General features: G+C 47.0%; 2 protein-coding genes across 2 annotated transcripts; one reads left to right on the forward strand and one right to left on the reverse strand.

Annotated features, from left to right (window-relative positions):
• On the reverse strand, window positions 1-4,045 carry LOC309882929 (glutamine amidotransferase-like class 1 domain-containing protein 3, mitochondrial). The gene is made up of 4 exons (XM_082770439.1): window positions 3,916-4,045; window positions 2,086-2,257; window positions 1,236-1,437; window positions 1-627 (listed from the first exon to the last, which is right to left on the reverse strand). Exons 1-4 carry the CDS (start codon window positions 4,021-4,023, stop codon window positions 435-437), a joined length of 675 nt encoding a protein of 224 aa, XP_082626565.1. The 5' UTR covers window positions 4,024-4,045; the 3' UTR covers window positions 1-434.
• A 2,797-nt stretch (window positions 4,046-6,842) lies between these two features.
• On the forward strand, window positions 6,843-15,247 carry LOC309883216 (uncharacterized protein; the record flags this gene model as incomplete). The annotated part of the gene is made up of 9 exons (XM_082771115.1): window positions 6,843-6,903; window positions 7,647-7,760; window positions 8,579-10,264; window positions 10,831-10,930; window positions 11,587-11,735; window positions 11,905-12,017; window positions 13,566-13,655; window positions 14,512-14,634; window positions 15,077-15,247. 9 exons carry the CDS (start codon window positions 6,843-6,845, stop codon window positions 15,245-15,247), a joined length of 2,607 nt encoding a protein of 868 aa, XP_082627241.1.
• Between the last annotated feature and the right edge of the window lie 1,034 nt (window positions 15,248-16,281).

A 16,281-nucleotide genomic window follows, 5' to 3' on the forward strand; every position in this document is an offset into this window, starting at 1 on the left:
CGGTACCAGAGTCACGTTCTTTTTGCCACTAATTCATCCATTCTGTGAGGTGGCCGTGTGTAGGGAGAGATGGGTTTATAACAAATCTGGGAAGCAGACCAATTCCTGCTCATGGTGATACATCGGGACAGCCATGGCATGGCTGAAATGACCGGGCACCTGCTCAGAACCAGTGACAGTGGCTGCGTGTGAGCCCACTGCATGTGACACTCCAGTTACTGCCAGCTCGTGATCAACGCAGTAAGTGGCGTGTCCTTGGCAAAGCATGCCAGCGCTTACATTGCTCCAGTTCTCCCTCCTCAGGGGCTACCAGTGGGCCATGGGGGGAAGAACTCCGAGCAGCAGTTTGCCTCTTGACATGTGGGTATGAAAGGGGAAGTGCAAGGCCTAGCGCCTGCTCTCTAGAGGAGCTGGATTCTGTGGCTTTGTGGCATTCAGGCAAGTCTGACCACTTCTTTCACCATTTTTCCGATACCATCGTAGATTTCGTGAATGGGGGCATTGCACATGAAGGCACTGGTGGTCACCAGCTTGTTCTTCGCGTCCACGTGAATTTCAGTGACGTGTTTGTTCACATGCTTGCAGCCAAGTTCCTTCATGGTCTCAGCAGTCTTTGCATAAGGCCATCTAGAAGAAGAAAAGAAAAGAAACCCTGTGCGGAGGAGCTGTCATTGCAGAGAGAGATCTGAAAGAGGCCTAGAGTGAAAAGCTTGGTTGTGCCTCGCAGCAACAGCTGCTAGGCTGTTACAGAGATAAGATGGTCCCTTCAAAAAGCCTGACTGATAAGTTGTAAATCTTTTCCCATCAGAAGAATTTCTCTAGGACTGTAGAAGCCAGAAAGCCTCCAGATTACAGCGAGTTAAAAATCTGAAGTGAAGCCAACATGAAGCCTTGATGTTCCACTATAGCTGTTCCGCTGCTTAAACGCACCCTCTAGACTTTTCCTTTTGGTTTGGTTTCTTCACCAGCTTCCTAGCCTAGTGGTTTCATCATCGTTTCTTCCCTGCTGTTGGAAAAATTTGGTCACAGCTTTCATGGATGGGTAAGGACAGATGAACGGGTAAGAACAGATCATATCCCTACCTCTCATAACACTATCATGTGTTCAGCAGCCATCTCGTTCCTGCCTAGGATCTGCTGAACTTCTAGTCAGTGGTCCTATGTATACTGGGGAGAGACTGCCTTGCTGTGATCTCCGTGGTGTGATTATACATCAGCACCGCACAGTTACTTACTTCTCACACTCTGTGTCGTGACCCACAGTCAGCTCGCAGCCGGGGAAGATTTTGGCTGCCAGCACTGGGGAGATGCAGCACAGGCCGATGGGCTTTTTGGCAGCATGGAATGCCTTCAGGACATCCTCCACCTCTTTGGATACTGTGCAGTTCTTGCCTTGGGTGGCCCAAGTACTCAGATTTTTAGCCACTCCAAAGCCACCTGAGAAAAAGGAAACAGAAAGGTTAGTACTCCAGGGCAGGATTTTTGTTGGATATGCTTTGTAAGAATGCTAAAATGGATTTGTTGGATGGAAATATTTGCCCAATGTTGACAGAAGAAAGCTAAACAATTGTGAGCCACTGAAGATTCTCGTTTCCTGACTGCCATGAGAGAAGACTCCAAAGCACCACCTCTGCTTCTAAACAGAACCGAACTGGAGAGGTATCAGTGCTGTTTCACCCTGTCATGGTGGGGCACGCTGACAGGCTTTCACTTGTCTTTTAGTCCTCACTCCAGGCTTCATCAATTCCCACTGAAATCATTTGGTCATACTTTCACCGAAGAATCTTTCAAAAAAGATCAGGCTTTTCCCTTCTGAGTCACCCCCCTCTGTGTCCCAGCTTCTGCTTCTCTTCCCCAGAGGGCAGTGTGTCGATGAGGGAGGGGACAGCTTGTTTCTGATGGATGTACATGTAAACACAGATGGAAGATGGCCATTCTGCCGGCCCCATCTCTCAACTTATCTTCTTGCCAGTGCTCTGCCCAGTTCCTGTCCAGCCCATGGCTCCCATGCCATTCAAGGCTCATGAATATTTAAGCTGCTCCCAAGACCCCAGGCGTGCAGACCCCACGTGCTGTCCTTCCTACCTGGTATTATTAGGGCATCCAGCCCCTTCACGTCCAGCTTAGCCAGGTCCTTGATGTTGCCTCTGGCTATTCTGGCACTTTCAACTAACACATTGCGCTTCTCCTGAGTTGGCTGTCCTCTCACATGGTCCACCACATGCATCTGGTCAACGTTAGGAGCATAAACCTCTACCTGAGAAGGGAAGGGAAGGTCTGTTATCCTTCAGCCATGCATCCTAAGCATGTTAAAGACCACAGGTAGCAAACTAAAACGCTTGTGTTTCTTGGTTAGGAAAGAACTTTGCTGGAGATTTCAGTGGCCTTCAGGCTCACTTCTATCTGATAGTGGCAATAGGAAGGTATTGTTATAAAGAGGGGAAAAAAAAAAAAAAAAAAAAAAAAAAGCTGTTTTCTAGCTTCTGCACAAACATTTACCCCCACCTTAAAGCGAAGGAGGGTATTTGGCAGAGGCTATAGCCCACACTGCTTATTTTGGGGGGGGGGGGCCTGAAGTGATGGAAAGGGAGCAGCCACCCCTTTCCTTCGTAGGAAAACAAGTCATTGCAAGAGCCACATGTGAATCCCATTTCTTAATTTTCCACCTTCATCCCAAGCAATCACCTTTTGCTGCAGCAGCCCGAGTGCTGCCCGCACACAGCTGGTCATCCCGTACGGGTGCTGAGCACCCAGCAAGCTGCTGTCAACCCACCACCCTCAGACAGGACTTTGAGTTTCTTCTCCCCGCCCGCTGGCTTCCCACAGGCAGAGTATTTCCCTCTCAAGAAAGCATCTCGCCTTCCTTCTGAATTATTTCAAGCTCACGCACAGAAAGGAAGAGCGGAAGATGACAAACAGGCGGGTGATGGATTTGGTGGCTGTACACAAAATTTGTTTCCTCAGGCAAGCAGAAGCGAAAATTAAAAGGGTGTGGGGGAAATGATGCCCGAGTTTCCTCCACTAGAGGTCCCTGCCAATCAAGGGATGAGTGCAGGGCAGTGCTCTGAGTGTGCCAGCCGAGGGGAAGGCAGGGGGAGAGCCACGGCAGCTCCGGACAGAGGGAAAAGAAGAAAAACTACAGAGAGTGGAGAAAAGTTTTGGACAAGTCTCAGCTTTAGTCCACGAAGTGAATACACACTTTGAAGGCTTTGGAATTGGGTGGGAAGGCTCTGCAGCACGTGGAAATCACCACTGCACCTTCATATTCGGCGGAGCAGCTTGATTTCCAGATCTGTGGGCAGCTCAGAGCCGAGGTCAGTGTTACCCGGGGCTTCTCTCCCTACTCTTTGACTCTCTAAGAGTTGTTGTCACTGATTGCATATTAGAGCTGGTGCTTGAACATTTTTCCCCCCTTTCTCCGATCTAACTCACAAGAACTCTATTTTCTGCGTTCATCTTATTTTCCATTTTAATCCTCAGTGCTCCAAAAGGATGAATTTCAAGCAACCGGAGTCAATAGTAGCCTTTGAAACAGAAATACCAGAGAAGAGAAAGAGGAAATGCAAGCCAAAAATAGATTCATTTCAGAAAGTTTGTTTCAGAGGTTGTGTAGCTGGCAGAATGGTTGAGCTCTGTGCTCAGCACCCGGGCAATCCTCTCACACAGCAAATCTGGGAGAGCAGAGCAGAGAGCGGGGCATTGTCCCTGCTTGCTGTGGCAGCCCTGACACCGTGCTGCTTGCTTTGACTCCAGTCATTGACTCTTTGCAATTACCCCAGCAGCAACAGGGAGCTCGTGGTTTGTCGGGCAAGACGCAAAGCTCCTTACAGCAGAGTGCTTTGTGCGAGGGGAGGGCGAATAAAAAGCAGAGCAAGGGCAAAAGGATGGGGCAGGAGCCTGCCAGCTGCCTCTTACCTGTGCCCCCTCCCTGCTGAGGTGCACCAGCACAGCAGAAGACTCATGGATCTCACTCCCGTCGTACACCCCACAGCCAGCAAGCACGACAGCCACTTTCTTCCCCATGGTCACAGGCAGAGCAGGAGGAGTCCCCAGAGAGTCCCAATTTGCTGTGCATCTCTGTGCCCTGCCTGGAGCCTTTTATAGCATGATCCCTCCCCCAGGAGCAGGTGGGGCCAGGAGGGTTGGGCTGAATTTCTTACTGGCAAGGAGGTTTTATTTCCAGTGCCACGGGCAGGGCATGTAAATATTATTTGTTTCCTCAATTGACTGCTCCCTTGCAGACCTCCTTCCCAGCACGTTGTCTCAAAACCATCCCCAGCCGACGCGACCTGTACAACAGAGCAGCTGTGTTTTTCCTTCTCGGCTGTCGATTTTCCATTCTGTTTCAGACTAAAGGAGCAAATTTTTGTGCATAAGATGGCATCACAGGGAGCCAGCCCACAGCAAGTATTTGAGCCAGTGCAGTTCCTCTCTGTGCTCCATTTTTAAACCCTACATTGTACCAGCAGCCTCTGTATTTTAACAGCAAGATTTCATTTTCTGACTTTAAATGCCCTCAGCCTCCCACCCCATCTCTGAAAAGCTGAAGCTTTGTGGCCAGTTTGTTTCCTGGCCTTCAGGTCCTCAGTTAAAAATGAATAATGTGATTTTTCATTGACAACACCATCTCTCTAAGAACGTGACAACATCATTTACCAGGAGAATGGTTGCAAGAGCTGGCAGACCCCTGACCTCGATAGGGATATCTGCCTGCAAGATTCACAGCATGCAATGGGGAAGTTCCCTTGCTCATGTGGAAACCCATCTTCCCTTGTCCTTGATATGCTTATACCTGAGAAGATTATGAACCATTTTCTTTCAGCTTTGCACTGTTGCAATAAATATAGCCTCTTAAGGCTATCTTGCCATTCTTTAGAGAACAACAGAATTGAAGCAACTTGGGGGAAGAAAGTTTTTCAGGGATAATTTATAAAAAATATTCTCAGGTCTGTCATATTTGGAAGAGACGTGAAATATAGCCTGTGTATAATGAAATAGTGTTTTGGCAAGTTCCTTAGTCATAGCAGGCATGAGGAAGGTACTCTTTTCTGATATATGTGACTTCATTTATTGCATGCATCTCCTAAAACTGATTAAAAAGCTGATTAAAAAATCAGGCACTACATACTCACAGCTGCTGACTATACAAACAGGAACAAAAACCACCTGTTTGGTGGGTGGAGAAAGGACTTTTATTATCCAGAATGGGAATTAAACTATGAGATATGTAGAGAAAATCCCCAAAGCCTTTTCCCTGCTGCTTGGTTTCATATCTGAGGTATTCTGAATGTGATTTAGAAATGCATCGTTTCCTCTTACTTGAAAAAATAGCTGAATCATGCTGCGACTTGAACATAATTCAGTAGTCGAATAGTTTCTTCCTCCTTCAGCTGGTTAGAGACCAGTCCCATCATTGATGGAACAAAGATCGCTAAAGGCTGATATTTAAACAAACTTACATTTTCCTGCAAACCACATCACCGAGCTCTGCATGTTGCAAACTGACTGTGTTGGTTCCCCTCACTGAATTCATTGTTTAGGTGTAACTAGGCAAAACAGGGTTGTTCCGGTGCTTCCTCATGTGACCAGGTCTATCTCAACAGACATACTGAGCCTAAAGATCAATCTGCAACAGATGTATTCTTGATAGTTTATACTTTTCGGCAGAGTTTTTTTCCATTCTGCATGGGAGTACCTCCACACCTCAATACCATGCTTTAATCTGTGTTAATATTCTAACAAAGATGAGTGTGAAGGAACCCTTTTCCCCAAAGCTCTTCTTCAAGGTTATCCTTCAAAGCAGAGAAGAAACCACGAAGGTTTGGGAGCCAATGTAGGGATCCAGGTGTTCAGGGGAAGGAAAACACCCCAGTCCATGTGGCTCAGCAAACAGGAGGAGCAGCATCTTTTGGCATTAGCTGTGGATCCAGTCTGGGACTGTTCTGGATTCCCCCCTGATGTGTGACTGACATGATCTCATCACAACCCTGGGCCACTGTCCACTGCTTTCTGTGGCCTCCTTCATGGGTAAAGACCTTTATGGCCTGATCACGTATTCTCCATGGGTCCTTTATATCACCCTGGGGATACAGCAGCGATTGTGGGAATGACTGGTACTCACTTCACTGCCTGCACAGTTCTCCTGGAAAGCCAGCAAGACTCTTCCAGATTTTAAGCTCACACTCCTCACTCACAAAAGCCACTCAGGAATTAGGAGGAGTTCCCTGGGAGTGTGCGCAGAGAGGCTGGATTAGATAGGCATGGAGCGGCACATGGACAAAAGTCACCTTTAAGGGAATGGTACTGAATATGCCCTGGGCTTGCCCAGCACAGGACGGTGGTGCCAGGCATTCATAGCTGTGACAGGGACAAACAGCAGGACCACAGCCGGTGTGAGGAGAAATAACTGGTCCCCGGGGAGCTCCTGGGCTTGCAAAGTACTTGTTTGCTCCAGCAAGATGGATTCTTTAAAAAACCCTTAATTTTAACCAGTGTAATTTCCGTACTGGCAATAGCAAAAAGGCAGTAATAGTAATAAACCATCAGCGTTATTTTTCAAGTGTCTTTTTTAACAAGGGTTAATCAACAGTAAAATTAACAGGCCCCTGGAGGGAGCTACCAGCAGCCCATTCTGACTCACAGACTGAAATTTATTGCAGCAAGAAACTCATTTGCATTTCCTCCCGCATGCAGAAAGGCACACTAACAGAAGATGTTTGTAGGGAAAAGGGGTGGAGAGCAGGGAGGAACACAGGCCAGTGAAGTTGGTTTGGTTATAAAGAGCTAGGGAGGAAAGAGAGGCAGCATTTCAGCCCGCATCTGGGTCTTCAGCGGACTCTGCGATGGCAGTCAGAAAAGCTGAGTCACTGCATTACTCCACAGGGCTCTTGGGCATTTCCGCAGGTAGGGATCGAGTCTTCTTGGCATGGGAGGATGGGGTTGGGACTAGCTTTCATGGACAACCCCCTTTTTGAAGGGGCTAAAACGTCTGTTTGTTCTGAATCTTCTCCGCTTGGGTAAAACTTTTAGATCCGGAGATCCCTCTGCCTGGTTCAGCAGCCAACAAAATATTTGTCTTGGCTTTAAAACGCTGGCCTGAATTCTTGTACCCAATCCATCTTGAGTTGGAAGCAAATCAAAACTTTTTGATAGTCATTTTCATAAATGATTTTTATTTGGATGCGTTTTCCTCTCTTCCTTTTCTCTCTCTGTCTTCCCTGCTGCTGTTTTCTGTGTTCACTCCCTTTCTTTTCCTCCTTTGCATTTCATCTTTCTGAGTGCTGCTGCTTTTCAGTTTTAGGCTAGTTTTCTGTAGTTACAAGGCTTATGGGATTGTCTTCAGAGTGTGTGTGCTTGTCTGTCTGCCTTTTGTATAACTGGAATCTGAGATCCATTTTTTACCTTTATCCAACAATGGCGGAGCACTTTCAAACACAAATAAGTTCAAGTTTCTTAAAACTGGGCACCCAGAAAGAGGTGACACAAACCAAGTTACAACACCCTCCCTCTAGATCTCATTATTTGCAGATCTTGCACTGTTATTTTTTTCACTTTTCCCTGCTCTTGTCACTCTGGTTCTCTCCTGTTTTTTAGGGTCCAGAGTTTACAAGCTCTTTCTCTTTTTCCCCCTCCCTTCTCACACACAGGATCACTCTTGCTGGCAGTGCATTTCTACAGTATACCCAGTGCAGCCCCCGTGGTCCCCAGCACAGCTTTAGGAGTCCTTCTGTTGATTTTATCATCACTTTTGGCGTATGCAGGTAAGACTCGGAGGGTGGCCAGCTTCAAGGCCTCCCCCTCCTATAGCTTCACAAGTATTTGGTCTGCCTTGCCAACAGGTTTATATGAACTGTGTCAGCTTTGCCAGACCACTGATCCATTCTGCTTGGGGAATCAACACACACACATTTTTCACAATCATTTTTTTCAATCAGCACATCACATTTTTCCTGTATAAGTAACCAAAGAAATAAATGTTAGTTTTGAACAAATGCTCCATCACAATCTTTGAGAGTTTTAACAGAGTGAATAAACTCTCTCTGTATATAAGAAAGTGAATATATGCTAAATGAGAGTGAATTTCTCTAAAAACTGTCCCCAAGCTTTCTTAAATTAGTTTAGGCATCTATGGTTTGAAATTGCTTGTCAATATGTGAGGCTAAGAGGAAAAAAATCTCTTATTATAACAAAGTCCATGCTCTTTAGAATGAATGCTGAATTATTTCTCCTTTTGTGACTTGGAGCAGTGAGAACACGAAAATCCCAGGTTGGAAGCTGGTATTTTTTCCACTACAAATCAGACAGCCTGGGAGAGGCACAAATACTTGTGAGTTCACACAGTTCTGAGGGAGTCTTTATAGTCATGTCTACACTGTGTAATTGGGCACCGTGAGGACTGACCCAAGCTCATTTTAGCTCTGTCTGAAATCATGCAGGACCTGTGCAGCCACATGCTTGTGTTGTAATCATGGTTCCAAGACACCATGTGCTTGCTGTAGCACAGCTGCCTATCATAAGGGTGGCTTTCCATAACTCTGTCAAAATCACAGTTCTGCCTGTATTCCCCTTTGTTTCGTAGGAATTCGGAGAAGCCAAAGAGATGCGTCCCTGTTCTTGTCCCTCTGCCTGACCATCTCAGTGTTCTGGTGTGGCTACGGAGTGGTCTTCATCCTGGAAGGGCAAGGAGTTTTGAACAACACCGGTGATTTCCGCAATGCCTTGGTGCCTGGCCTGGTCACCTTTACTTTGGCACTACTCATTGTCGCCGTGGTGGGCTTCCTTAGCAGAGAGGTCATCCTAGCTCTGATTGCTTCTGCTGTCTCGCTCGCCAGTGCTCATGAAGTTGCCATGCACTACAGCACGTCTTTTGGTTCCTCGGCCGTGGCTTGCAATTATATGATTGTCTGCTTGGTTGGCGGCTATTTTGCTCTGGGAAGGATTGTTTATTTCCTCTCCAAAGAGAAAATTGCCCTCCCTGGCACAGATCTGGCCAAGAATAAGGCCCATGAGCAGCTCCAGCCCACCGGTGGTAGCGTGAATCATTTTGCGGTTTTCGGTGTGATCCTGAACCTGCTGTCTGCCAGTGTCTTTGGCTGCAGGCTCCTGGGCGTCACTAGCAAACTTTTTATTGGACAAGTGCCCTGGCTGTGGGCAGCTGGGGTCTACCAGATTGGAGTCTGCGTTTTGTCATACCGTGCAATGGATGTACTGATGGCTACCTTCTTCGGTTTCACTTCCATCCTGAAATTTACAGGAGGCTATTGCCTTCTGTACCCAGTCTGGCAAACAGAGGAACCATCCTTCCCTACTGCATTCCTCGTGGTTTTTTCAATTCTTTTTGCTGTCTTGGCCCTTTTCCTCACTCTTAAGAGCCTGGCGGATGGCCTGTATTTGCTGTTTTATGTGGCCTACTGCATTGCATTAGCTTGCCGTCCCAAGGGGTTTTTTGAAGGCGGACCCCAAGGTGTGGATGTGGCCATCTTTGTGGCCTCAGCCTTGATGGCTCTGATTCACCTGTACAACGTGAAAGCCAGCACCAAAATCCCAATAGGGCAGGGTGTTGTGAGGGCCCTGCTTGCTCGCAGCAGTTTCCTGAAGCTTCGTGAAGGGGCAGACCTTCACACTCCCTACCTAGGGTACTCCAAGTACGCCGATGCAGAAGTACTTGGCTATGCGTGCAGCGTCCTTGCTTCTTTTGCTATTACAATGACAGGGGACCCACAGGCTCCGCTCGCTACTGTTGTAATCCCGTGGGTGGTGGTAGCTGGTGGGATCCTTAAGTTTCTAGGTGGCTCAGTGGCCTTTGCCCGGGGTAAAACCCTGGAGAGCAGTGCCTTCATTCTCTATGCTGTCATGTGGATCATCTGGGGCTTGGCAAGGTACGGTGGCCTCTACGGCACGACCAGAAGCTTCCACACAGCAGTAGGCATCATTGCTTTCATGCTTTTCAATGGCTTCATTGTCTTCTGCACGCTGTTCTTAAACATCACCTGGTTCTTTTACTCCCTCGCTTTCTTGCTCATTGCTGTCAGCTTCCTGCTGGATGCCGTCGGTGCTCTTCCAGTCGGCTATGACATTGCTGCTACGGTCATCTTTGGTCTGGTCAGCTTTTACTGCTTCCTCTCTGCGCTTTGCAGCAGTGTCTTTGAGGGTTCCTGCTTACCGATGGGTAGGCCCCTTGTGCAGCTCAGTGGTGTGGGGGGAGGAATGACCAAGTGCCTTCACCTGCCTGCCAGGAAAGCTTCCTCAGTCAAGAGAATTGCAGGTAAGGGAAATGTATAGGGGATAATGTGGGGTGGAGGGGTAATTCTGGGAGATGTTGTAGCAGAACAGTATTGAAAGGATGTTTTTCCAATCCAGATGTGGAGATCACAATAACCTGATTGCATTTTGACCAAGTGGGCCAGGTTACAATGTCTTTTGAAGCTGAACACACTATGTGGGAAATAGAAGCGGTTCCTCAGTTTAGCAGTGATTTTGCTGCTGTCTGTTTTGTATCATATCCCTGTCTGCTCATCCAATATGTGATACACAAATCCTCCAGGCTAGTGCTGACAGACAGTTTTGTACAGAGAAAGCAAGGTGCTTGCTATTCCCACAGGGCTGAATGACTTCTGGCCCAAATGAATGTGGCTCAGATCTCCCCTAAATACCAGACCTCTTCTTGGATGAATGCTAGAAAATTCACTGTCAGAGGAAATACTGTGTTAGTTGGGAAAATGAGATACGAGAGCACTGAATTGGCTGTTTTGTCTGTGACAGCTCTTCCGTGAATTACAGCCCCTCAGTTCTAGTCACTGAAGGGATTCTGCCCTGTTCACATGTCAACAGATATCCTGAAGAGCGGAGGGACTTGTGGCATCCCCACAGATACTGTATATGTGCTTGTGGCAGCCTGTAATCGGCCTGATGCTGTGGAGAAAGCTCACCGGTAAGTGTTTGTCTCGCTGCCCCACTGAAGGTTTCCCTGGCTAGTCTGAGGAGGCCACGAGGACATACAGCTGATAGTGAGTTCTGGCTACAGCAGCCGCCCAGAGCCAGGAGACTTATAGCTTAGCCTTCCTAGGAACAATAAGGTGACAAGCTTGGGGAGAAGATACAAATGAGAAATGGAAACAGTTGAGCTGGAATTTTCTTACAACAAACTAATGGGACAGGGGATAGAGCCCGGTAGTTTGGATATCACAAGGAAACTCAAAGACCAAGACATGTCAAAACGGGGCACCCCTTCTCTATATTTGTAGATACATGTTGTCACAACCAAAATCCCTCTTTTATTTAACAAATGTCTCTAGCTGTACTTTTTTAAGCAGCTGGGACCCCTCAGAACTTAGGCAACTGGGTCTTTTACCCATTACAACACAAGAAACTAAGACCGTGATTTGTAATTTATGATCAGGAGCAGTCATTCACATCCCTTCCTTTCAGGTCAACTATTGAACCATCCTACTTTTATTACAGATGGCTGACCTGTAGCAGAGCCCACACCCTTTGTCTAACTCTAGGCTGCTCCAACACAATTTCTTTTTGAGCTTGAAAATAAAGTGTAGCTTACTTCCAAACTCATTTTTCTTGCCCCCTTTACAGCTCCAAACGCCAGGCTCAGGAGCGCCCCATGTCCCTCTGGATTTCTAGCCTGAAGCAACTGGAACCTGCAAAGCATTTGTTCAGCCCCCTCCTCTGGGACTTCATGGAAGCTGCCTGGCCATCTCCTATTAGCTTGGTGGTTCCCAGAGGTGAGGAAAAGCTTAGTTTCAAGCTCTCTGGAGAGCACTGGCTTTGGAACTCCAACTTCAAGTCATGCTTTCCTGCAATGCCACGAGCTCCGCGGCAATACCTGTGGTAAGACCATCGCGTGAGGACGGATGTACATCTGTAAGTGCTGTGCCACTCTTCCTTGTGCAGGTGCATGGGTGGACTTCCTGGGGATGAAGGACTCTGCTAAATACGTCGGTACCCCTCAGAGCATTGCCATCCGCATCCCCGATTGCTCCGTCACCACACACCTCATTGACCTGGTGAGTGGTCAGGGCGCACTCATCCCAGCACCGCTGGCAAGTGGGGCCTGCCCTTCGAATGCACAGGGAGCAGACGTGGGGTCAGCCACCAGCGCCCAGTTCTTCTGGGCTGCTGCAGGGGTCAAGGACAGAGAGACTGCAGCACTCAGCTCACTCTCCTGCTGGGTGTTGGCACACCACCTCTCTTCACCTTTTTTTCTCAGAGCAGTGAGGACGATAGCATGTTCAGAGTGGTTTCTGGGGAGTGAAAAGAACTATACTGAGTAACTCCCACAAGAAAAATATCATTAAGGAAGAAGGGATGAGTTATACAGACAGCTGGTAGCTGATTTTACTGCAGAAGAGAGGCTAAAAGCAAGAAAACAGACCACCAGATCAGAACGCCAGAAGAGATATAATTAACAGACACATTGTCTGATTTCCTGCCTTGAACATTTTTGTTGCAAGCACAGGCTTGTTTGAAGCCAGAATAACTTGGGAGGTTCCCAAACGTAGAACAACATCAGTTACAGCCTGGACTATGTTCTGAGCATCCCTGCTTCATGACTTTACCCAGGCAGAAGCTGCTGAGCTAACAACCTGGGAGAACATGTCTGTGTGTTGCTGTAATGCTGGGGTGAGCACATCAACATTTTGGGTGCCCAGACACGTGGGATTAGAGCCTGTCCTATCCTGCTATAGCTTCAAGGTTATTACAGCGCTGTGGGACAGATGCTGGCTTGTCTGTATGGGTCTCTGATCCCTGCTTGGGAGAAAGCTGCTTCTGCAGCGTGCTGCATGACCTCTTCTTGGCAGCAGCAGCAGCATGCGAATGCACGATCAGCTGCAACTTACTGGCATAAAACCTGCAGAGAAAGCACGGTAGGAAACTTTCTGCTGCAGTGCTGAGCGCTGCCCCCGGGCTACCTTGACACAGCTCTGGATGAGAGCATGTTGATGCTGCTGCCTGGTGTGCTGAGAGGCAGTTTTCTTCCACAGTCTTGCTTTTAAAATGCTGATCTTTGGCTTGGCCAGTGGCAACCATGCTCTGGGTGGAAGGAATTGCATTGATAGGCTGCTATTCCCACCTGCAGGAGCTATAGGAGGTGTATTACAAAGAGCAGTGGATACAGCCCCATAACCTTGCTAGGTTATAATCTTGAACGAAGGAATTGCTGTCCCTTGCACAGCTCAAATCCATGGTTAATTGCTGTATTTCTGGGCTTTGCCAGAGAAACTGTGACACCCTGCTTGTTCTGCTCCCTGCTGCATTTCTAGGACAGGGATTGTACCTTTTAGGCGATTGCTATTGCTTGAAAATAAAATGTTCTTTCCTGATTCAACATCAGGAAACCCCAAATTAGCAGGGTCTTAGTCACTCACGCAGTTTTGGAGGGATTTGTCTCTTCCAACTTTAGGTGCCTACTCAGAAGGTGTGTTTACCTGGGAGAGTCACACTGAGCTCTTTATAGAGTCACGGGGATTCGCCAGGGAACTTCACATTTCAGCTCCTCTGTTTTGTACCACAAAACATGCTCAGGGCTCTTGTTTCCATCTTCCTGCCACCAGGTTGGCCCCATTGTGGTCACGTCAGCTAACCCGACAGGAGAGGCAGACACAACACACCACAACCAAGTGTACGCCAAGCTGGGAGATAAGGTAATGGAGGTTTTGCGTATTTTCAGCCCAGTAGGTCCCCAAAGATACAGGGACATGAGAACACACTCATTCTGTTCCCAGTAGGCAAGTCAACAAATGATACCAAGAATATAGGAGAGCGTGTAATTAAAAAGATGTCATTGTCACTCATGTTGGTGCTAGACTGAAAGAACAGCATAAAATTAGAAACTTTTATGGAAAACCAAAATGCTTCTATTTGCTACAGCGTAGTTAGGGCTTGGCAACATGAGTTAGTTCATCTTCCAACACAGGATGTTATGAGCAATAAAAAAAGATGCTTCTTTGTGTACAAGCAATAAAACAACTGATGCCTGAATGCGTCAGGACTCCAGCTACCATTGGAGATTCCCATCTAAAGCTGAGGCTGGTCTAAAACTGGCACCAGAGCTTTAAAACGTTTCTGGCTTTTAGGTCTTTTGTAAGTTCTGGAAGTACAATAGTCATGGCCATTCAAACAGCTGTCTTTTCACTGCTAAATCCTGAGAATACTAAACTTATGAAAAAATATTAATGGCAGATGATTTTAAGGCAGTTTTAAACAAGAGGCAGTGCAAATCTCCCACCACAAACTCCTAAAAAAAAAAAAAAAAAGGTTTTCTACAGATCTGATTTTGGATGGGACTCCCTCATCTGATGTAAACCCATCCCATAGAGCTCTCTCTTTGATTTTATTGAGTTCATTCATTCCAAATTCATCAGGTAGTGGCTACATGGGGGCATGGGGGGGTAGGAAGGAGCAGAGCTGCCTTTAACAGCTGTCTGCTGTTGAGATGTGGAAGCTGTCATCTCTCAGCCTATGTGCCTGAGCTTGCTGTGAAATTTTGCTGCCTTTCAGGTGGATGCAGTTCTTTGCGATGGTCCTTCCCCAGAGAATATTGCCTCTACTGTTGTGGACTGTACCAAAATTGACAGTGGAAATATAGGATTCTTCAGAGTTGGTATCATCCCCAAGTCTCAGGTAAAATTAATCCTGATCTGATTTCTGCTCTCTTTTTCTCTCTGCTTTGCACATCTCCATTAAGTGGGTTTCAGACTGGGAGTTCCCTGGTTCCATAAAGAAATCTGTGATAGCACGAGGAGTTATCATAATCTGGTATGAAAGAGCAGAAAAACAGAGCTCCACGTTGCCTGTGTCCTGGTCCTGCAACCATCACTGCACCTCTCTGTGCTTGGAGAACATCTTCCATGCAATGTCAGACCGATTCATTCAGGGAAAAAGCTCTGAGATCCAAGGTCTCTGTGCAGCAGGCTCTCCATTTACACCTATCCCCAAGACCTTTGAGTAGACAGTGTAACCCCAAAGATATGCCCAAACAAGCAGCTTGAAAAAGAACAGGGCATATTTAAATACCTGGAGAATAAATTAGTAACCTGCTTACAGCTGTGTTTGTTAATTCCAGGTGCTGCAGATACTGGAGCAGGTGCAGAAGAAATACTCATTGGTTCCTGGCAGTGGTACCGGGACCCCAAAAAGCCAGGAAGAACACCCAAACCACAGCCATGCCGTGCGAAATGGGGTGGGCACGGCTGCCCCGGTGCACTCCGCTGATGGGAACCACACTCGTCTCTGACTCCATGCAGGTCAAGCAGCTGCATGCTCACAAGGGAGGTGTTTGCTGGAAAGTGGTGTAGAGGTGAAACTGGGGAATGGGAGAGGTTTCCCAGCTGCGGGGGTGACTTGTTCACCTTTGGGTGCAGTGCAGAGCTGACTTATAAACTACATTCGCTCAGTTTGTAGAAGTAAAATTTTCACTTATGGAAACTGCCAGCTTTCACTGGCATGACAAAGTGTTACATCAGTGACTGGCCCCAAAGTAATGGAGCTTTTTTTTCTTTTCACTAGGAGTTAAGGCCTTCTGATTGGGGCAGAGAATATCTTGAAGTACTGCACAATTATATGTTAGGGAATAAACACTGCATGGAACTAGAAATGCGTGAGGGAGAAGGGAAGGTGTATTCAGGTCACATGTTGGTGCATACAGTGAACTTCTTAAACATAAATGAAGCCTTGGGAGCTGGGGCTGTCTTTGGTGTATCTTCTCCAGGTAGAGGTCACAGAGACCAACACTAACCACAAGTGCTGTTATCTGAGGTGCCATTTTCTGTATTTCACAGTCAGTGTGAGGGTGGAATTACCATTTTGATGACTCCAATAGTGTCTCCTTAGAAGTGCTGGAGCATTATGGAAGATCCTCCCTTCTTGTTTTATCTTCTGCAGAGTATGGATTTCAGAAGAACTGCATGCACTGCGTTTGAAGATGCTAGAAGCTGGTCTGTTGCCTTTTAGCATAACTGAACATACTTCACAGTACATTTCCTCCAGAGTGCAGACTTTGTACAAGAGTGGTAACTGACCTGGAGGAAGTAACAGGAAGTTTCAAACCAACACAAAGAGTTTTCTTTGGCAAAATCTGCCTGGCCATGCAGTTAGTGGCTTGTTTAGCCTCTGAAAACTGTTGATATTACTCTTACCTGACTCAGGTGCAAGGTGCTGATCAAACTGCAGCTGAAACCAATGAATAATCTTATTGATTTCACCTGAAGTGCTATTGGAACTTGAGCATAAATGCTGTGCAGTCAGAGAAGCTAAACCTCTGTGAACTGT

Source organism: Aythya marila, assembly GCF_965140915.1.
Source record: "Aythya marila genome assembly, chromosome: 13".
Taxonomy (NCBI): Eukaryota; Metazoa; Chordata; class Aves; order Anseriformes; family Anatidae; genus Aythya; species Aythya marila.